Below are 23169 nucleotides of genomic sequence, written 5' to 3' on the forward strand. Positions count from 1 at the left end.
ACTAACTTTCACCTTCCATCAACCCAGTAGTCTGAGTGGTGTTGACCCCTTCTTGCTCCAAAAGTGGACATGTGACACAGGTCTGGCCGATCAGAGCATCCTTCCTCCTTGGGCATATGATTCAAGCCAACCAATCGGACAGTGAATTTCAATTCATTGTGAAACCCTCTCTTTCCACAGAATAGATTGTGGCCTGGAACGTTCCAGAAGCCCTTCCACTCCCACCAGGGGACAGCCTGCTTGAGAATGGTGGCATCAGAGAGGAGAGCAGAGCCTAGAGGAGAGTACAGTGGAATCCGGGGGGCATTTTTTGATCCAGGCATCCCTAAAGCCAGCTCCACTTGTGATTTCTCACTTGAGTCAATGCAGACGCCCCTTTTTCCTTCAGCACAGCTGGGTTTCTGATGCCTTTAACTCTAAGGGTCTTGACTGATAGAAACTTCTGGGACCCACGTGTGAGAACTTGCAAAAGATAAACCTGTCATGCCTCCATGCAAAGCTATATGAATGAAGAAAATATAAGGTTTAAATTATACCTTTATAAAGTCCAAGTGTATCTGATATCATCTCCCAGCCACATACCTTTATAGTAACCCCCAGGCGACATCTTATAATTTAATAGAGATACAAATTACTAAAATAAAGAAATATTCCACTTTATTTTACTCTTCCATCCATGAGGTCCAAGGAAATACAAATTCATGGAAACTAAAAATAATACCAAAATGTGATTTTGACCAGCGTTAGAAGTTGCATGGAATCAGCAGAATGTGACTGTCTGGAGTGATTTTTGCCCTTCTCAGTTTGCCAAGTCAGGTGTAACATTCGGTCTAGCCCATGTAACAATCTCTGTGGTAACTTGTCCAGGCTGAAGAGAGTTGTCATAGAATCATGAGGCCCAAACAACTGAAAGGTTCAGTACACAAAGCAAAATGGTCAACATTACTGGGTGACACAGGCTGCTTATCATCAAGCTAGTAAACCATGGTCAATCTCACTATGTAGCACTACAAATCCCCTGGCACTTCCCTCATAGGTTTATTCTTCTATGCATGCATGTATTCAATGGATATTTATTAAGTCCCTGTGGGACACAGGCAGGCACTGTGTTGAATGCTGGTGTTACAAAGATTAAGGCACTCAGTCTGCCCTCAAGGAGCTCTCAGTCTAACGACATGGAGAAATATGGGAATGGAAGGCAGTGCAATGTGACCATTACATTTAATGCTGACAACTGAAGCCTGTTCAAAGCAAAACAGAACCATAGACTCACTCCACTGTAGCTTCCACGAAGAAGGCACGTGGCATTCCTCCGCAGACCCATGAATGCTTGATAGTTTTGGTCCCTGTCTTTCAGTCCCAGTGTTACAATGGGGAGCCGCAGCGTTACAAGTTACAGCAGACCCAGAAACAGTTGCTGCTGCCGAGTGCTCAGGGGAGGTGCAGTGGGTCATTGCAGAGGTGGCTGACCACTGTCCAGTCTCACCCCTCTGCTCATTCAGCAGTTAGTGAGGCACTTCCCCATGCTCCTGACTCCCGAGACACCCTCCAAGGCCGTCCAGGTGGGCAGTTGAACCCTAGGCATTAACCTGGAAGGAATGCTCCCACTGGGCCAGCCACAGGCTTGTGATCTGGGGGAGTGTTTGATAAGGAGAGTTCCTTCTCTTGGATTTCCAAGCCTACACTCAATATTCTGAGGGCTACTTCCTCCTCCGGAATGACTGGCTTTTCATTTATCACTGGTGATTTGGGTGCAAAGCAGAGCCTGTAGGTTGGGCTTAACACAAAGGGCCTAGCTCTCACGTCCCACAGTGCTGCGGGACATCCAGCCACAGGCACTCAGTGGAGCAGCAAATTAATAGCACCCTGCTCCCATGAGCTCCGGCTGCCCCTCTTCTCTCTCCTTGTCTCTCTCTGGACCTAGGTTCTCTTCAACATGTGCATGGAATGAGCGGGAGCCGTGAGCTGCAGCTTCTGAGTCAGGCCACAGTGGGTCAAGTTACAGCAGTAACAGTGAAGGATGGGTTTAGAATTTCTAGTCTGCCTTCCTGAATCCATCTCACCTGGAGTCACCTCCACTACACACTGCCAACTCGCATCCAGGGTCAGAGCTGCAGCCCTGGGAGCAGGGAGAAACGAAGAGGCACAATTTCAAGACGCCGTCTCCTGTGCTCACTGAGAGTGGATGTGCACAGTGAGCGGTATTAAGGCATATCGACAGAAGCACTTTGCTTAGCTCAGCTAAAAACCAGAGTAGCTTAGTGTTAGCTCATTAACTAAATCTGTATGACTGGGTGTATCACCTCTAGAAATTGAATTTTATAAATGCTCTCATGATAAAAATATACAGTACATTCTCTATAAAAGCAATTTAAAAATGAGTAATTGACTTTACTGAGGCTCATTTAGTGTAGTTTCACAAATCACTCACACACAAACAAAAAAAAAAACTGTAAAATCTGTACAAAAATAAGAACTCTCCATTTTCTGTAACATCTTATCTTTTGTGTATACAAATATGTTCATATAAAAAAGTGTCTACTTAGAAAAGTATAAAAACATTGCTCCAGTGTCATGTGTGCCCTCTAGGGAAACGTACCTTTGGGAATAATATAACTACTGGGAATTCTTAATGACGTGCGAGTCCCACACGTGCTACAGCTGCCTTCCCCTCAGAGCGGCATCAAAACCCTGCCTGTCTGCACCACTTCTAGAACTTGTCTGTGACATTCACTGAGGGAGACAGCACTCTTCTTTCTTCAAACGTCGCCATTGATTTCTGTAGATATCTTTAGCGTGACACTCTGTTAGAAAGGAAGCGGGGAAAAGGTTTAGAAGAAGTTCAAGTCCAGAGCTGCCAACGACCTCTCTAACAGCTTTTCACCACCGCAGAGATGACCCCCTTGTGTGCCTTGTGCTACCTTGAGGTGGGTCCTAAAGGATTTTCTTGGCTTCCTATATCCTTTCAGTTAATATTTCCCTTGTTTCAAAACATAGGATTTTTCTTGTGGCCAAATCTGATAAGTCCCACCTTTGCTCTGCTTTGGGAACATTTTTCAACTCTTCTAAAAGACACATTTCCTATTATTTGGAACTAGTGAGTGAGACCTCCTCAGAAGGAAAACAACCAGGGCGCATGACGATTAGCATCAAATGGCAGAGGACAAATGAAAATTTCATTGGTTGGCAAAGCTGTCAAGACACTTTCCTTTGGGAACAAGCTAATAAACTAAGTTGCACAACACACATTTTTTTCCCCCCAAACAAATTAAGGGGAAAAAGAAAGTGTTTTGTTTTTTTCAAGTGCAAGGAATTTTCTGTGAATTTTTACTAATCCTAATTGTTGACAATTTATAATATTTGAATGAATAAATACCTACCTGGAAATCTTGGATGAATGTTAGGAAGTAGAAAATAAAACCAAAGGCCACCATCCACTCACAGATTGCACTCACCACGTGATATACATAATCCTGAAGCAATGATAAAGAAAGAGAATTTAGCCTAAAGGACTCAGTCTAGTATAGACACAAAGCGTAGCCTGGAGGCGATCAGGGCACTTTTAGACGTTCATGGAAAATGGAATTAAAAGATTAATTTATTGAGATGAAGAAAAACTGAAATCCATGCATACTTTTTCATAATATGCATCTTTCATCAAATTTGAAGCCTTCCCTTCCCTTTGTATGCATAGATTTCAAAAATGTTTGCACCAAAATAAACTTGTCTATTAATTCCTTTCTCCTGTGAACTCTTTGAAGAACCCTCATCGAGTAAGGAAAGCCACGGAGATCCATGTCCGGATTCTGTCTGTTGAGAGCAAAAGTTCCATTATTTTAGAAGTTCTTTCTGGCTCTCACTCTGTTTTGTTTTGTTTTGTTTTGTTTTTTTTTTTTGACAGGCAGAGTTATAGACAGAGAGAGACGATGAGAAATCTCACTCTGGTTTTAAGACTTAGTCTACTTAACTTCAAAGGGCAGAAGAAGGACCACAAAAGAACTGAGAGTGCGAAGCAACTAAGGATTCAACCAAAGAAAGAACTTCCCATGAAGGGCATGGCTTGGTCTCCCCTCACCTGGAATTCAGAAATTGAAGGGCATGCTGAACAGGTTCCCATCACGCTGCAGATGTCCCACAGAATGAGTGTGCGGCCACCCCCCACCAGGACCTGTGTTCTCTGTCACTGCAGAAGGTGTTGGTGCAGGAAACAGTTCCTCTCAACATGACAGACCAGATATGGCAACACAGAAAGTGCCAACAAGGAGCACCACAGGTTTACTGTGTATCTTCTCAGGGACGAGAACCAGAAAATGGAAGCCAAGGATCTGAATGGCATTCAAAACTCAGCTGCCTAGGAAGGCAAGAAAATTCTTTAAAATGAATGGAACTGATAGTTGTTGAAAGAGAGGGAACTTGGGGAATCCATGTCTCATCAACTCAATTCTATTTTCACCAAATGAAAAAATAAAAACGTCAGTGTTGTTTTGAAAGGGGTGTTTTTTTTTTTAAAGTCTACGTGTGTGTGTGTGTGTGTGTGTGAGAGAGAGAGAGAGAGAGAGAGAGAGAGAGAGCTCATCTGACAATGCAGGAAGCTTATTTAAAAGCATTTTTAAATTCTACATCAGAAATGCACATCAACATTCTGACTTCAGCTCACTTCAGCTCACTGTGGACTGTCAGTGTACCCCCTCTGACTTTGAATAATGGCTTCATTTGTTTCTCGTCCTCTTTCTGCTCTGCAACAGGTGACAAAGAATGAGTAAACAAACATGCTTAAATGCAGGTCAGTTCTACAGCAAGTTTTTTGGATCCCATTTTCATCTAAAAAGATATAATCAAGGCAAGTCACACTCTCATATTCATCACTCATCACTCTCCCCATGGACAGTCATATCCAGCCATTGTTCTCATCCAAGGTCACACTGGGGAGAAATTGACTAGCCTACAACAGAGCATAGAGAACAGCATAGTTTCCTTTTTGGTGCCAGCAGCAGGGAATCTGCCTTATCTCGTATCATTCCTAGACAATGAAGATAGCTTAAAAAAACATAGGCACAGGGCCAGCGCTTTGCGTTGCGGGTAAAACCGCCGCCTGCGATGCCAACATCCCAAATGGGCACCAGTTCAAGTCCCAGCTGCTCTACTTCCAATCCAGCTCTCTGCTATGGCCTGGGAAAACAGTAGAAGATGGCCCAAGTCCTTGGGCCTCTGCACCCCGTGGGAGACCCGGAAGAAGCTCCTGGCTCCTGGCTTCAGATCAGCACAGCTCTAGCCATTGTGACTGTTTGGGGAGTGAACCAGTGGATGGAGGATCTCACTCTCTCTCTCTTTCTCTCTCTGCCTCTCCTTCTCTCTGTGTAAGTCTGACTTTCAGATAAATAAATAAATCTTTTTTTTAAATTTTTTTTAAATTTTTTATTTTTAGACAGGCAGAGTGGACAGTGAGAGAGAGACAGAGAGAAAGGTCTTCCTTTGCCGTTGGTTCACCCTCCAATGGCCGCCGCGGCTGGTGCGCTGCGGCCAGCGCACCGCGCTGATCCGATGGCAGGAGCCAGGTGCTTCTCCTGGTCTCCCATGGGGTGCAGGGCCCAAGTACTTGGGCCATCCTCCACTGCACTCCCTGGCCACAGCAGAGAGCTGGCCTGGAAGAAGGGCAACCGGGACAGGATTGGTGCCCCGACTGGGACTAGAACCCGGTGTGCCAGCGCCGCAAGGTGGAGGATTAGCCTAGTGAGCCGCGGCGCCGGCTAAAATAAATAAATCTTTAAAAATAAAATAAAATAAAAATAAAAACAGGCACAATTTGGGGGAAAATTTCTTCAGTGCAGTATTAATGAAACTACATTGAACCAGGAGTCCTGACAACCTCACTACACATGTGTGAGTGCAGGTGAAGCTCTAATTTCTCAGTTGTGTGAAATAAGACATCGAAATTATAATTCCTGGGGTCAGCGCCATGGCTCACTTGGTTAATCCTCCATCTGTGGCACCGGCATCCTATATGGGTACTGGTTCTAGTCCCAGTTGCTCCTCTTCCACTCCAGTTCTCTGTTGTGGCCCAGGAAGGCAGTGGAGGATGGCCCAAGTGCCCTGCACCTGCATGGGAGACCAGGAGGAAGCACTTGGCTCCTGGCTTTGGATCGGCATAGTTCCGGCTGTAGCGGCCATTTGAGGAGTGAACCAACAACCAATGTTTACTCATTCTTTGTCATCTCTCTCTCTCTCTCTCTCTCTCATTGTCTCTCTAACTCTATCAGTCAAATAAATAAATAAATAAATAAGAAATTATAATTCCTACCCTCCATAACAAGTCTGTCAGTGCACATAAAAGTACTGCACAGAAACCTGGGGCAGACATTAAATGATTATTCAAGTAACTCATGTAAAGGGGTTTTTTTGCAGCCACTGACACCAGGAACACAAGGCAATACAAGAGTAGCACTGTAATTTATGGAGTGAATAGAAAACCAAGTACTTCTCACACTTTTAAGATAGAAAGTGGAATGTAACATTCAAACTCCTCGGGAGTTTGATGAGCACTTCTCAGCAGAGGATTTGTGTCTGATTCGTGATAGAAGGTCTCCCCCTTGTGGTGGAAGAGTGCAGTACCCTGCAACTATGCTAAGGTCTTTCAGAAAAAGGTTTTCACCTACAGCAAGAGAAACCAATCCCACTTCAAATGGAGCTAATTTCCCACATCTCAGTTTATATATATATGAGTGTGTGTGTGTCTAACCAATTTACTAGTTTAGTTATTTTAAAGTTACATTCAAAGGAACCACTTTTAGAATTCCTGTCTGGATCATACTCTTCCCCACTTTACCTCCCACTCTCTCTCCCTATCTCTTTCTTACCTCTCCCTCTCCTCTTCCTTCTCTCTCTCTCTCTCTCTCTCTCTCTCTCTCCTTCTACCTTTTCTGTTTGGTCCCTGCCCCAGTCCTCTGTTCTGGAAAATCTTCGCTCTGATTCCACTGTTCCATCCCACCACAATGGTGTTTCTCTCCTTCCTCTCATCTCCAGTCCAGAATAGAACTCAACAAACATTTGGTGACTGAATGGACCAGTCCTCTCAGTATGTCTTTAACCTCCTTCAACTGGCTTCCAACCAAACCTTTTATGTAACTGCTTCTTTTTAAAGATTTATTTATTTATTTATTCGAAAGGCAGAGTTACATAGAGGCAGAGGCAGAGGCAGAGAGAGACAGAGAGAGAGAGAGAGGTCTTCCATCCACTGGTTCACTCCCCAAATGGCCACAATGGCTGGAGCTGGGCCAATCCAGAGCCAGGAGCTTCTTGGAGCCAGGTCTCCAATGCAGGTGCAGGGGCCCATGGACTTGGGCCACCTTCCACTGCTTTCCCAGGCCATAGCAGAGTTGGATTGGAAGTAGAGCAGCCGGGATTCGAACCAGTGCCCACATGGGATGCTGGCACTGTAGGCAGCAGCTCTACCTGCTACACCACAGTGCCAGCCCCTGTAACTGCCTCTTGATAAACATCAGCGACTCCCTTCTGCCTGCATTCAGTGACGTCCATCCTAAAGATCCTGTGGCTACATTTGCCATGGTTAATCATTTCCCTTTCCTTGAAAAATGCCCTCCCTTAGCCTCTGGGATGTCTTGTCTTGTTCCATAGTGAGACTTCATTGTGATTACTTCTGCATTTTCACAATATGTTATCTGGACTTCAATTCAGCATTTGTTTTATTCTTTAAAGTATCTTAACAAAATGGTGGTTTATCCTGCTAACTATAAACTATAACTATGGCTCTCAGCTTGCTTGTTCAACCTGCATGCCACAGCTACCCTTCCTTCCACCACCCACAGCAGTCTTGCTTGTGGTAGGGACTCACTCAAGGAAGTTGACTCTACTGCACAATCCTATTGCTTCTCTTATGTCCATGACTCCTCCCCTTTACTTCTCCTTTGCTGGAAACATCTCTCCAACTCCTTAAAAAATAAAATCTCCAGGGGCTGGTGCTGTGGCGCAGTGGGTTAATGCCCTGGCCTGAAGTGCCAGCATCCCATATGGACACCGGTTCTAGTCCCGGCTGCTCCACTTCCAATCCAGCTCTCTGCTATGGCCTGGGAAAGCAGTAGAAGATGGCCCAAGTCCTTGTACTCCTGTGCCCATGTGGGAGACCTGGAAGAAGCACCTGGCTCCTGACTTCGGATTGGTGCAGCTCCGGCTGTTGTGGTCAACTGGGGAGTGAACCATCTGATGGAAGACCTCTCTATCTCTCTGCCTCTCTTCTCTCTGTGTAACTCTCTGACTTTCGAATAAATAAATAAACTCTTTTTAAAATATAAAATAAAATAAAAAAATAAAATCTCCAGGGCCAGAGTTGTGGTACAGTGGATTACGCTGCTGCTTTCCATGCTGGCGTTCCGTATCAGCGTGCTGTTTTGAGCCGTGCACGCTCCACATCCAGTCCAGCTCCCTGCTAATGAGCGTGGGAAGGCAGCAGACGTCACCCATGTGGAAGATCCAGATGGAATACCTGGCCCCTGGCTTCAAACAGGCCCAGACCTGGCTGTTATAGCCATTTGGGGAGTGAAACAGTGGGATGAAAGACTCTCTCTCTCCCCCTCCATCTTTCAAATAAATAAGTAACTCTAGTAAGAATCATATACAAATTTTTAAAAAATAAAATAAAATCTCCTGCTGTTCTCTCACTAACTCTCCTCTCTCCTAGGCTCCATCCATTCATTCTTCCTCCATGGCATCCAGACTGAGCCGCCACTGCAGATATCTCACTCTGTGAGTCCAGCTCACACATCTGAGGGCTGGTCTGAAAATGACCACTCCCTCTTCCCCTACACTCTGATGGCTCCCAATTGCACCAGAGGTCCAGTCCCACAGTTCTTTTTTTCATGGTGGTGGTGAAGGAGAGCTGTCAGATGATCCTTTCTTGAAACATTTTCTTTTGTACTTATTTACTAAACAACTGTTCATGTCATGAGGGTGGCAACCTTCAACACTGCAGCCTACAGACTGGGCAGGCCCCAGATCTCTTTAATGGTTCCAGAAAGTTCTATGACTAAAGATCATTGGTACATCTGTGGAGCAGTGTTGCCAATCTCATCAAATGGAATATTCCCACTGTGTTAATGTTTTTCTGTTTCTTTCTTTCTTTTGGTGGTTCCTTGAGGACTTTGGTGATCATGGCAGAGACAGAATGTACTACTTCATTCTGGGTCATCTGTTCTGAATGTTCAGCTTCATCGTAATCCAGCTACCAGTTGCCTTGGCAATGTCATCACCAAGCTTTCTGAAGACAGACCCATGGGGCTGATCGTGGGGTCTAGGGCCCATGTGCCAACCCTGCCACCACACACCTCAGGTATATGATTCTGACCTCACTGGGGTCAAACTTGGGTGGCATGGTGGAGGTTGCTGGGGTCAGATGAACTCAGATTTGGGACAAACAAAGAGAATTGCACCTTGTCCTTCTCTGAGCTGAAAACAGAAAGGCCGGAAGCCTAGTAACACATATCTAACTGGATCTTTCACTTTGATGTCTCGTGATGAGACGCAGAGTCAGTGATGCTAAAAACCAAATTCATCCACTTTTGCTATGGAATCATTTATCTCGGTCAGCAACATTATTTCTCTCCTTTTGGGAATACATTCTCTGGCTCATCCAAGATAAAATCTTGGAAGTGATCTATGACTCAACTTGTGCCTTCTTTCTTGTATTAGTCACTTATCAGCACCCATCAAACACACTGCCCCTATCATTTCCAATCTAAGCTCATCCTGATTTGAAATCTGAAGTAACAGAACCAACTCCTAATGCTAAGCACTCTTCACTGCATCCCAGGCGCTGTTACTGCCTAGCGTTTGTCCACTAATACTCTCAATTTTCTTACTGTGCAGAAGTGTCCGGTGACTTACTCTGACCACTTAAGTCCAGTAACAAGCCTCTCTACCTGCTTCTGAAAGCTGTTGCTCCCTGGAGAAGTCGTCCCTGACCAGGGTATTCCCCACTCCGTCCTGGAATGAGCTGCCCATTGCACTGGGCCTGCTCTCCTCTGCTCCTCTTGACTTCCATGTGCTTCCCCTGCTTCCACACGCTTCACTCACCCTACCCTGAAATGCCCACGTTCTCACCAAGCCTAGACAGTTGAAGAGCTTAAAACAGAAATCAGGGTTCCAAAACTTGGCAAGTCATCCCAGAAATCATTTGGGATTTCCCTGTGTTGGGGCTCAGGGAACCACACCCCCAAATACTGGTGCTGTGACCTGCTGAGAGGCCATATTTCCTGCCTCAGAGCCAAGGTCCCTCTGGGCCTTCCCTCTTGTCTCCCCCTCCCAGAGCAGGGAGAGAGCTCCTGCAGAGTCCTCTCCCCTGTCTGAAGTGTGGGCCCACCAAAGCAGCAATTACCTCTGCCCTTTCCCTGAGCGCTCATTGAAGGAGGAAAGATCAGACTGTCCACACACCTGGACTGACTTTTGCCACACTCTGTTGTCCTCCACTTCAGTCCCACAGAAAACCAATCACAATCATTTTACAGCTAGTAGGATAGTGTTGCCTCGCCCAGGACTATCATTTAACAGTGTGAGAAATTCAGTTTTGATGTCTGTGTGTGCAAGATGTCGATGTGGTCCCTTTAAGAAATACTAAGGTAGGTCATGATTTATATAAGGTGATGTAATATTTTCTTTTCCTTTGACCTGCTAGGAATGCAACCACTTGTGTCTTGATTTGTTGCACGTCATATTTTTTCAGCATTCATGAATTTAAATAAATTGGAAAATTAAAAAAAAATCACAAGCCATTGTTCATTCTACAGGTCAAAAAGACGTTGCCCCACATGGCAGTTCTGCAAGCCCAATGAGTTCCCCTAAAAATCACTCAGTCTTCCCTTGACAGTCCTATTCTCCCCATCCCCTGTAGAGGAAAGGGGCATATACGTTTCTGGATGATTTTGTGTCAGTGGGAATCACACTCCTGTGCTTCTCCCTCTAGGCTCTGATTTTCTCCCCTTTTGCATGATAATAACTTTGTATACCTGTTCTCTTGTTTAATCCTTGTGAGTTTATCCCAGCAAACTTCCACAGATGGTAGATGGGAAATACCCCTTCAGCCTACATCTTGACAGCTAACTGCTATACCCGGTACAAAATAGCAAGACAATAAACTGATTATATACTGTACAAAGGTCCTTCAAAAATTTCATGGAAATGCATATTATGATAAGAATTTTTGCATGGATTTCATTTTTTCCAGCAAAATAAGCATATCTTTTCATTCCATTTTCCATGAACTTTCTGGAGCACAGCCCATTTTTCTACACAATTTTGTAGCTTTCTCTCAGCAATCACAGGGATGCTTCACAGGTTTTCCCAGCCACAATCTTATGTGGCCAGGTTTGACGGTCACATTGAGAACAACCAAAATGTTACCTTTTCTTTTGGATTCCACTCCAGCTTAGTTATGGAAATTAGTGAGGCACAGGCAATCACTGAAAAAAGGGGAAATTGTTAAGGAAAACCACAGCAGAAAACAAGTCCTCTAATGTGAAAACTAGGTGATTCTACTAATAGTATCATCATGACGCTGTGTTAAAATGTTAATGACAATATTTATTTATTTATTTATTTTGATAGGCAGAGTTAGACAGTGAGAGAGAGAAACAGAGAGAAAGGTCTTCCTTCCGTTGGTTCACCTCCACAAATGGCCACCATGGGCCGGCGCGTTGCACCAATCCAAAGCCAGAAGCCAGGTGCTTCTCCTGGTCTCCCATGTGGGTGCAGGGCCCAAGCACTTGGGCCATCCTCCACTGCCTTCCTGGGCCACAGCAGAGAGCTGGACTGGAAGAGGAGCAACCGGGACAGAATCCGGCGCCCCGACCGGAACTAGAACCTGGTGTGCCGGCGCCACAAGGCGGAGGATTAGCCTAGTGAGTCGTGGCTCCAGCCTAACGCCAGTATTTCTACAATCGTTATCTTAACTTCAGTAATCTCAAATCTAATGTTCAATTATGATGGCAGTTGAGTTACAACACAGAAACACAGGCATTCTTTAGCAATGCTTCTTCTTTAAATGATTTCCTCTTTTTTATTATTCATTCTTTTCACCCACTTGAAAGGCAGAAGGAAAGGTTCACTCCCCAAATGTTCTTAATGGCCAGGACTGGGCCAGGCCAAAGCCAGGAGCCCAGAACTCCACCCAGGTCTCTCCTATGTGTGGCAGGGGCCCATTACCTGAGCCATCATCTGCTGCCTCCCAGGATGCACTAGCAGGAAGCTGGATCAGAAGCAGAGCAGCTAGAACTCAAATTGACTCTCCATATTGGATGTGGGCCTTATAAACAGTAGCTTAACCCACTGCAGCACAATGCTGGCATGATCTGGCTGGACATAGTCCCAGCTACGCTGTCTCCAAATGTGCCTGGGAAGTTAGCAGAAGATGGCCAACGTACTTGTGGACCTCGATGGAGTTACTGGCTTCAGCCTGGTCCAGCCCCAGCAGCTGCAGCCATGTGGGGAGTGAACCATCAGATGGAAGGTCTCCTTCTCTCGTCCTCTCTGCCTTTCAAAGAAAATGAAATAAAATTTCTGAAAGCCACATTTTTTAAAAATTGAAAAGAACCAAGTGAAATAAATTTGAGGGTGGAGGAAACCAAAACACTTTATTGAAGAATTTAAGGGACTGGGGGAACTTGAAGATATGCTGAGACTGAATGAATCCAACATCCCAGATCTTCCTACCGCCACTGTCCCCAAAAGTGTGAAACTAATTTTGATAACATATTTTATTTAACCCAAGTATTATTATCAATATAATAATATCAACATAGTAGTCACTAGTATATCTTATATATTGATAAATAGGATGTCTTATTGAATCTAATATATCTAATAGTATCACTGTTGATAATATTGTTTCCGTGTATAATAATATAAATAATTACTATTAGTGAGATATTTGGCATATTTTTCCTTTATTAAGTCTTTGAGACTGGGAATCTGTATTACATTTTCAGCAGATCTCAATTTCGATGGGCTACATTTCAAGTATGCAAAAACCATGCATATCTACTGCATTAGACCAACAATGCAGCTCTAGAGAGGTGAAGGAGAGGAGGAAAATCAAGCCAAGGAGAGCAGTAAAGGCAAAAACAGACAGTAAGGGGCCAGTGCTGTGGCGCAGAGGTTAAAGCCCTGGCCTGAAGTGCCAGCATCCCATATGGGTGCTGGTTCTAGTCCCAGCTGCTCCTCTTCCAATCCAGCTCTCAGCCATGGCCTGGGACAGCAGTAGAGAATGGCACAAGTCCTTGGGCCACTGTACCCACGTGGGAGACCTGGAAGAAACTCCTGGCTCCTGCCTTCAGATCGGTGCAGCTCCGGCCGTTGTGGCCATCTGGGGAGTGAACCATCTGATGGAAGACCTCTCTCTCTCTCTCTACCTCTCTCTGTAACTCTGTCTTTCAAATAAATAAAATAAATCTTTTTAAAAACCCAGTAAGAAACAGCAGCAGCAAGCCTAGGGCTTGAGGTGCTGGGTCTCGTGCAAGAAAGTCGGCCTTTATGCTGGCAGTGATTTTTGTGATGGCTTTTAGAAGTTACCGGAAAGGGTGAGAAGCATGGTCTAACCACTGCTTCTCTCAGCGCCTCAGTTCCTTTAGTGGTCAAATGTGGCCGTTTCACAGAAACGTTACAGTAAGAAGAAAGAAGGCCATATAGAGATGCTTTCAATTCTTATTAAGGAGATATTAATATAGTGCTCAAGTTTAAGACAAAAGGCTTGATCATGTGGATGAATTCATTAGTTAATATTTGATATAAGGATATAACCCATTTATTTGGGGCTGCTAGGCTCACAATAAGAACCTCCTAGAAATGGGAAGTATTAATACATGAAACTCTGAGGCCTGAAGTGTTTATTCTACTAAAACTCTCTGATTTCAGTGTTTAGGGGTCTGTGCCTAAACTTAGAAGCAAGGAAATGTTTCCCACACCAAGAAACTTTGCTTTTAACACTTCAAATACATCTACTATAAGTTTTACAACTTACTAAAAGTTTTAAAGAGATATGTTGGAAGAGAAAGCATGTCTTCAGTCCACAAATAGGACAAGGAAACTGAGAAGGAAATCTCTTAAGAACAGGGATAGACTTTTCTGGTAAATTTCACAGTACTAAGATTTGGTGGCTCTGTGTTTGGGAATTTTATAATTAAAATTTTCCTTCCCTATGAGGGATGTGGGGAAATAGGTGGGCTTGTGGCATTTGGTTCACACCTAGACTACTCTGCTTCCAATCCAGCTTCCTGCTAACGTGCACCTGAGAGGCAGCAGTGATGGCTCAAGTACTCGGGTCCCTGCCACCCACTTAGTAGACTGGGTTGAGGTCTAGGTTCCTGGTTTCAGCCTGACTCAGCCCTGGCTGTGGTGGGCACTTGGGAAGTAAACCAGCAGATGAAAGAGATTTCTCTCCCCTCAACACCCTGCCTTTAAAATAAAATGTTAAATAAAATAAAAACAACATGCTTTAGATTTTGTATAGCTTTCATTTTAAATGGGAAATGCAAGCCTGGTATCTGGAAGCATGTGGGATGACTTCTACCCACTATACCATAACCTGGCCCAGGCTAACAAAATTGCTGCTAACAAAATAGTTTCAATTTTCCTACTATCTGACATCGATCACCATTTTTCAGCAACTCTGCAGCTTTCTTGAATGTGACTGATGGCATTTCAAAAGATGGTGAATTCTCCATCCCAGAAAAAAAAGTTTTCCCATTTGTCAACTAGTTTATCAAATTAAAAAAAAAAAAAAGATAAAGACAGGAATAGAGAACTTTTCTTTGGTGTGGGTGTTGTGGGGCAGTAGTTAAGTCGCCACTTGGGACACCTGCATCTCATATTGGAGTGCCTGGGTGAAGTCTCAGCTTCCAATTCAGCTTCCTGTTAATGGACATCATGGGAGGCTGCAGTCCCTGCCCCCATGTGGGAGACCTAGATGGAGTTCCAGGCTCATGGCTTCAGCCTGGCTTAGCTTCAGTTGTTGAAAGCATTTGAGGAATAAACCAGCAGATCGAAGATGTCTCCCTCTCTCTCTCCATTTCAGATAAATAAGTCTTTTAAAAATTTCATTTTCCCTAAATCAAAATATATAAACATGATAAATTTATATTTTCTTTTGACATTGCTGAATTAGATAATGAAGTGAATTTCATTTTGAAAATGAAATCAGGAATTGTATGAAGTAAAAGTTAAATGCATTTTAATGAACGTAGTACTAAGTAATACAGAGATTTTTTTAAAAAAATTTTCTTAATATGGTCAAGTAAATCAAACTGTCTTGTCACCAACATGCAGAGAGAAGCTTCCAGCCTCTTGGGACTTCATGGGGACATGACTTAAAGGATAATATCAATATTTGGTGTCTTTAGCCAAGCACTAGAAAGAAAAATAAATATTTTCACATGTCTCATGAAACTGACCCTGCGGGAAGGAAAGTAAACAGAGACTGAAGTGTTCCTATATTTTTCCCTCCTCCATTCCCATGATTCTTTCCCCTAACAACTCTTGATCTAACCAACCCGCGTTGAGATAGTTTCTTTTTTAAGAAAAAGATTTATTTATTATTTATTTGAAAGGCAGAGTTATGGAGAGAAAGGAGGAGAGACAGAAAGAGAGAGACAGAGATCTTCTACCTGCTGATTTACTCCCCAAATGGCTGCAACAGCCAGGGCTGGGCCAGGCGAAAGCCAGGAACCAGGACCTTCATCAGGGTTTTCTATGTGAGTGAACGGAGCCCAAGCACTTGGGCCATCTTCATCTGCTTTCCCAGGCACATTAGTAGGGAGCTGAAAGGGAAGTAGAGTAGCTGGGACTTGAACCCACGCCCATACGGGATGCCAGCACTGTGGGCAGTGGTTTAACCTGCTGTGCCAGAGTTCCAGAACTGAGATATTTTCTTAATATATTGACACTTTCTCCTCATTATTCTTCTGAAAAATGTGGAAACTTGGTTGTGATCAAGTGAAGGCCGCTTCACTTTTGTTGTGCCTTTCGCTTGGACACTATGACAAAGAATCTTTGCCTGTCCAAACTTTAGTCAGACTCCTGAACCTTCATGATCCATCTGTACCCTGCTTATAAAAACCCAGTTTTAGCCAAGAACCCCGCATCCTTAATACCAGGTCGCCTTCCCTCTCCTATCAGATCCTCATCCTCCACTGTCCTCCAGTTGATGTCTGGTCATCCTGGCCTGTCTTCAGCTAGCATCCTGCTGGGTCAGTTTAGCCAGGATGTTCCTCTCCCCCTGATATTTCCTCCGAGTAATTTTCCATCCTTTGGTCCCCCACCCTGCTCCTTGCTGTATTTCCTGCTTGACTGTGCTGTTTGGAGTTGAGCCCAGTTTTGTTCCTCTACTGCAAGACCCTGTTTGCAGTGGTCCCCATCCCAACCCTTAATGATCCTAATAAAGTCTTCCTTCCCATGCTCTTATAAGGTCATGCACCTTTTTTTCCCCCTTTAACAACTGACAAATGTGAAAAGGATACTGGGGACGACAGCTGCGCAGGAAACAGCCGAGATGGCCATCCGTACATGGCATGTCCAGAGGCTGTTCCACTGGGGACACGATTTGTAAGAGATGATGGATTGCAGGAGTGTGTAGATGACACCACAGACGAAAGCCAGAAGGGCACCCCCATCGTGGACCACTGGAACAGCTAACTCCTGGAAAGAAGGTGACAAATGTGCAGTTACTCCTCTGCCAACGTCCAAGGGAACACACACTCACTCTTGGCCATTTCAAAGCCTCGGTAGTCACAGAAGAATCCTCCTCGGAAAATGTGGCTGCTCACAGAAGACTCTTAAGCAAAAAAAAAAAAAAAAAAAAAAAAAAAAAAAAAAACCACCAAGAGTGGATTTGTTTTGCTGTAAAATTGCATAGGAAGGACATGCATAGACACATCACTGCCCGAGAGGTGAGAATGGTGGGCTTTAGCATATGGCACACTTGGATCAAAAATCCCAGCTCCCCCACTAGGCTCCAAGACCTTAGTGTAAACCGTAAGCTCTGTAACCTGTAAAATGGGCACAATCATTCCTGTATTGCAGGTTTGTGGAAGTTGCTTTGATCTTCCTGAGCCACCTTAAATGAGCACCCCAGCTAAGTAAAATCACTGCTCTTGCCATGCAAAAACAGTTTCCAAACAAACACTTGAATCCCCTGTTCTCCCATGAGCCATTGTTATGAATTGGTCATCTCAGCAGTCATCTGGGAATTCTGGTACCTTCCACGCTAAGAATTTCCATATCTTGTTTCCTTCCCCCAATCAAGGAATTTGCTTCCTCAATCCTGGTCATTTCAACAACGCTTTATTTTTTAGGATCTTAATCTGCAAACTTCATGCCTCCCAACCACCTCCCTTGAATCCTGATAGCACCATATCAAAAAGCCCTTGCTTCAGTGGGAGTTACATTTGTAACGTGTGTTTTGCACTGTGGAGTCCGGCCTGTCTGATTATAGATGTCTTTTTGAAAGAACATGACTGCTTGGATCAGACAGGATTTTGAATGGAGAGTAAGATGAAAACCTGGCACATCCTTCCCACCCCTTTTTAGAAATTCTCTCTCTTGTTAACTTAAAAAGACAATGAAAGGGTGGGCATTTGGCCTAGTAGTTAAGATACTAGTTAAGACTCCCACATTCCGTGTCTGAGTGCCTGGGTTTGGCACCTGACTTAGTGCCTGATTCCAGCTGCTTGCTAACGCAGACTCTGGGAGGCCAGCCACAGGGAAGACCTGGATTGAGTGCTTGATTCCCACCTGTGGGCATGTGGGGAGTGAACCAGCAGATGGGATCCCTCAGTCTCTCTCTCTCTCTCTCTCTCTGTGCCTCTCAAATAAATAAAAATTTAAAAATTAAAAACATAGTAAAAAATAAAGAACATTAGACTACTAAGAGAATTAAAACCTTGGAAGTTGTCTTCTCAAAAAATTTATTTTATTTTATTTGTAATTCACAGATAACAAATATATATCTGTGGAGTTTTTATATATTATGTGCTTATATTGTAGAATGATTAAATCAGGCTAATTAACATATAGATCGCTTTACACAGATGTTTTTGGTAGTCAGGACATTTAAAATGTATTGCTTTAGCAATTTTGGAATATATAACACATCAGTATCAATCAGTCATCGTGCTATACTGTATATCCTAGCTGAAATCTTGTGCCCTTTGGACAAATCTTCCCCCTACCCATGCTCTCACCCTCTATCTCATGCTCCCTCTGGTAACCATCAGTCCACTCTCTACTTCAGTTTGGCTTCTGTAGGGTCTTTCTGTATCTGCCTTATTCCACGTAAGATAATGTCCTCCAGGTCCAATCTCAAAAACAGGATTTAACAAGGAAATTTTTTGAGGGAAAACAAAGCCTCCACAGAAATTCATGAAGACACACCAAAAGGTGGTTGTCCCACCCACGCATTACGGGAAGACAGTTCTCTGTGAACTTCTCATAAATGCAATTTTTGTGGCTAGAAAAAAACACCAGAGACTGTCACGCTCTCTACTGGCCTTCAAGTTGGTTGGCTCATGGCATGCTGAAAATGAATTACAGGATATCAAACAAGGAAGTTGTAAAGATATATTTATGGGAACCGTGACAAGGCAAACACTCGGCTCCCAGGGAAGTTAAAAAGATTCTATTTCTGTTTTTGGTAAAGCTTTAATCACTTCATGGAAGGTTTAAAGAGAACCAAACAGTCAATTATCTAACCATCTGAGTTTCCTTTCTGTAGTTAAAGCCTGGCTTTTAGGGTTTAAAAAATGACATCTGTATGTTGAGTTATTTATTCAGAGGCTAAAGTGACATGATATAGTATATACTACCCCCACTGAACAGATCATCGCCACACTGTTCTAGACAAACCATACCATTAGACCCTTAGGGGCTCTATTTTTTTCTCATCATGGGTCCTGATGGTAAAGCTGTGAGCAGGAATCATTCCTTGGTATCCTCAGGCAGGATCAGGTATCAAAATCTTCAGATGCTCAAATTTCTTATGTAAAAATGGCCTAGTGTTTGCATATAACCAACACACATCCTCCCATGCACTTTAAAACATCTCTAGATGATTTGTAATACCTAGTTTCATCTAAGTGTTATAGAAATGGTCGTTCTACTGCATTGTTCAGGGAACAATGACAAGAAAAGAGAGTCTCTACATACTTGGTACAGCTGCAAGTATCTTCCCTAATGTCTCCCATTGAGTTGGTTGAATGCATGGTTGTGGAATCTATGGTTACAGAGGGCTCCCTGTTCTTGCTTTTTCTCACAGACATTTCTTCCTGCTAGCACTCAGGATGGCTCTTTCCCGCAGGCTCAGGACAGTCTGCTCAATTCAAAGCCCACCCACACCACACTTTACTCTAACAATCCCTGCTGATAGAAGGGGAAAATAACTGTACCTAAGTTATAAGGATTTTATTAAAGTGAAAGCATGGAATATTTATCTAAACATACTGTCACATAAAAAATTTCAATAAATGCTTGTGGTTATGAAAAATAGAATGCATATTGTCATATAACATAAGGAAATGTCAGTGGGAGCTCTTAACTCCTGACAAAGACCCCATGTCACCACCCGTAGCAGCTCTCTGTGGCTGTCCTATTTCCCCATATGAGGATAATGAGGACAGGAAAGTAAAATGGAGCCAGAAGCAAATGTAGTTCTAAAAGATCTACCCCCTATACACCAGCCACCCTGCCCCACCCCTGTAACACACACAGAGAGAGATATACATAAAGCCCTATGCACCAGCTTCGGAAAGCTACAGATTTGGTTCTCACATTTCTAGCTCCCAATGTTTAACAAGGAAACACAAATAATCACAGGATTTACCACATTCAAAAGTGGAAAGTGGTTGGCCCTTAGAACTCTGAGACCATCCTTGGCCTGGGAATCTTCTTGATGATGCTGTACAAAATAAGGAAGGGTGCTTTCCCCTTTATCCTTTAGTCAACACAGCACCGAGTTTTCTGAGGCACTTTATTATATTATTCCCCCCACCCACAGCAGGCCCTGTGAGAAATACGAGATAATGAGTCTATGAGGCCTATGTGGTGCAGGCCAGATAGAAGACTCTGACAATGTTCAGCTTCATGCAGGAGTGGACGTTAGAGAATGGACAGATCACAGATTCTAAAGGTGGAGGCCTGAGGGTTTTCACAGATGAACATCAGTCCATCAGCAGTGAAGGCTGCCATCTTTTGTGAAAATAAGCAATACATAAGATCACCCCACCTCTGATTGGAGGCAAGTTAAAGGAGTACCCATGGGGAGAGGTGAAGGTCCTTCTGGTGTAATTGTTTGTTCTCACATGGAGACAGCAGGTGATGCAGCAGGGCTCATTCTAGCCTACAATGATGCACTGATGATAACTACGACAGCTGCCCAGTACAGAGGGCTGGTTGCTCTCCATCATCTCACTGAATCTCTGGCAACAACCCTATGAAGCGGGCATTATGCTTGCTAGTATTAACCTGAATTTCAATAAGTATCTTTAGATTATCAAATACTGTATCCATATGAATAGGTCCCATGTTTTCCTAAAAGAGGCCTTGGGCTGAACAGGAATCCACAAACTAGAATGATATTTTTCTCAAACATTTGACACGGTAAGAATATGTAGAGCAGCCTCTGCAATGGTCACCATATAGCTGGTTCAGTCTAGTGGGGACTTATTTTAGCCCTGTAATTAGTTAACTGATTAACCTCAAGCAAGTTTATTTCCCCTCCACAAGCCTACATCCTCACCTGCAAAAGGAAGAGATCAGATGCTACTCTTTGAGCACTAGAGGTTCAGATGGTAAAATTGGTAAAAATCAGTAAACATGCACAAATATTCTCACACTCTTAGCAAAATCATTACAATGACTGAAGAAGTTCTCCCAACACATCAAACCACATCACTGAGAGCACATAGCGATGCATGGTCCATAGCATCTTTTGAAGTATGCACTCTTTCATACTCAGGCAAACATACATCCATCTCTCCCAAGTACTAGGCAAGACTGACATTCAAATGTGAAAGATTTGTTTCTAAAAAAGCAAACCCATTGTTTTTAAACTCGTCAACCATCTGAAAGCTACCTGGGCACAAGCACACTGCTCGCCTTTGAGGCTGCCTCCTCAGACACATGGACACCATCATCCCAATAACCTAAAAGCCTCAGGCCATACCTGGAAATTGGCTACAATGCCCATTCCGATACATCCCACCAATCCAAGGGCTAACGACACCAAGTTAAAAACAGGTGTGCTGAAGTAGCAGGTTTGATTTTGCTTCTCTACTATTTTATATCTTGTGTACATTGTGGCTGCACCTGAAACAGAAAAGCACTTTGGTGAATTTCATTACTTGATTCTTAAAAAGATTTATTTAATTATTTGAAAGTCAGAATTACAGAGAGAGAAGGAGAGCGAGAGAGAGAGATTCCATCCACTGGTTCACTCCACAAAGGCCAGGACTGGGTTAGACCAAATCCAGGAGCCAGGAGCTTCATCTGGGTCTCTCTTGTGGGTGCAAGGGCCCAAACACTCAGACCATCCTCTGCTGCTTTCCCAGGCGCATTAGCAGGGAGCTGGATAGGAAGTGACACAGCTGGGACTCGAACCGATGCTTATATGGGAAGCCGGCATCACAGGCAGTGGCTTACCTGATGCACCACAGCACCAGCTCCAGCTCCTTCGTGTTTAATGTTTAGTTGCTTTCCATGCAGCATGTCCATTATTCTACTGTCTAATATAAATACCACAATTTTTTTCTGGTGTGTTGTTTGTTAACTTGGTCTTTTATATCTTTCATCATTTAGAAGTTTTAGGCTTTTAAAATTTTCATTTTATTTAAAAGGCAGAGTGATAGAAAGCAAGAGATGTGGAGGGAAGGGAAGAGAGAGAGAAACTGAGATCTCCATCTGCTAGTTCAGTTCCCAAATGCTTGCAACAGCCAGGGCTGGGCCAGGCTGAAACCTGGAGCAAGGAACTCCTTCTGTTCCTATACTTGAACCCAAGTACTTGAGCCGCATCTGCTGCTTCACAGAGTGCACATTAGCACGAAGTTGGATCAGAAGCAGACAAGCTGGAACTGGTATCAGAACTCCAATACGGGATGCAGGCTTCCCATGCAGCGCCTTTAACCACTGTTCCAAAGACTGCCCCCCGCCTCCCCGCAGCCAGATCTGTCATTATCTGCTCAAATCTGTCAATTTTTTCCTATTTAGCTTCTGGGATCTGAGTAGGCTCACCATCCCAGGATTTTTAAAATACTCTTCTATGATTTAATTATCTCAGAGTTTTGATTTTCTTGTTTACTTCTTTCAAAGGTGACTGGTTTACATGTATGGTATAAAGAAGTTACTACAAGTGTGCATTTCTGAACAGCTCATCAATTAACCAAATACCCTAGAATGTTTTAGAGAGAAACCTGGCAATAAAATGTAATCTCCATGAGATCGGAGGCTTTGTTGTTCTGTGTGTTGCTGGGACCTCAACACTTAGCGTAAGCACAATCTATCATATAGTAGGAGCTTAGGAAAAAATGGATATTAAATAAATGGATAGCTATCATACTTTCAGATAGGGATTCTCTTTACCTCAGCAAACTCATCTTTAAAAAAACTTACACAAATATACAAAGACATGTTTAAAGGATATGCACACTTCAAGATTATAATTTCAAAATATCAAAAGTAGCCTGAATGTTTGAAAATAATGTGGGGGGCAGCACAGAGGACCAGCGGGTTAAGTTGCCACTTGTGATGCCCAGCATCCCATTTCAGAGTTCCAGTTTGAGACCTGGCTGCACTGCTTCTGATCTAGCTCCCTGCAAATGCGCCTGCAAAGGCAGCAAATGATGGCCCAACTATGTGGGCCCCTGACACCCATGTGGGAGACCAGGATGGAGTTCCTGGTTTCTGGCTTTGGCAGCCCTGGCTCTTGCAGCCATTTATGAAATGAACCGGTGGGTGGAAGTTCTCTCTCTCTCTCTCTCTCTCTCTCTCTCCTGCTCTGCCTTTCAAATTAATTAATTAATTAAAATTTAATAAATTAAAATAACTTTTAAATTGATAGGGGATCTTAATACAGGCAATGTTAACCATGTATGTGCTGAAAGGATAAGGTATATACGTGTGTGTTGA

The 23169-nt window shown here is 43.6% G+C and overlaps 1 protein-coding gene and 1 pseudogene across 1 annotated transcript in view; both read right to left on the reverse strand.

Annotated features, from left to right (window-relative positions):
* Positions 1–640: 640 nt before the first annotated feature.
* DRAM1 (DNA damage regulated autophagy modulator 1) overlaps positions 641–23169 on the reverse strand; it is a 41516-nt gene continuing 18987 nt past the window's right edge. Inside the window, exons 3-7 of the mRNA XM_062203037.1 lie at positions 21212–21354; positions 16515–16692; positions 11407–11465; positions 3381–3473; positions 641–2804 (exon numbers count right to left, since the gene is read on the reverse strand). Coding sequence (XP_062059021.1) covers positions 2760–2804; positions 3381–3473; positions 11407–11465; positions 16515–16692; positions 21212–21354 — 518 coding nt within the window. The 3' untranslated portion in view covers positions 641–2759. The remainder of the gene's footprint in view (positions 2805–3380; positions 3474–11406; positions 11466–16514; positions 16693–21211; positions 21355–23169) is intronic.
* Positions 5596–11400, reverse strand: LOC133768462 (large ribosomal subunit protein uL11-like; annotated as a pseudogene).

This window comes from Lepus europaeus, chromosome 10 (assembly GCF_033115175.1).
Source record: "Lepus europaeus isolate LE1 chromosome 10, mLepTim1.pri, whole genome shotgun sequence".
Lineage (NCBI taxonomy): Eukaryota > Metazoa > Chordata > Mammalia > Lagomorpha > Leporidae > Lepus > Lepus europaeus.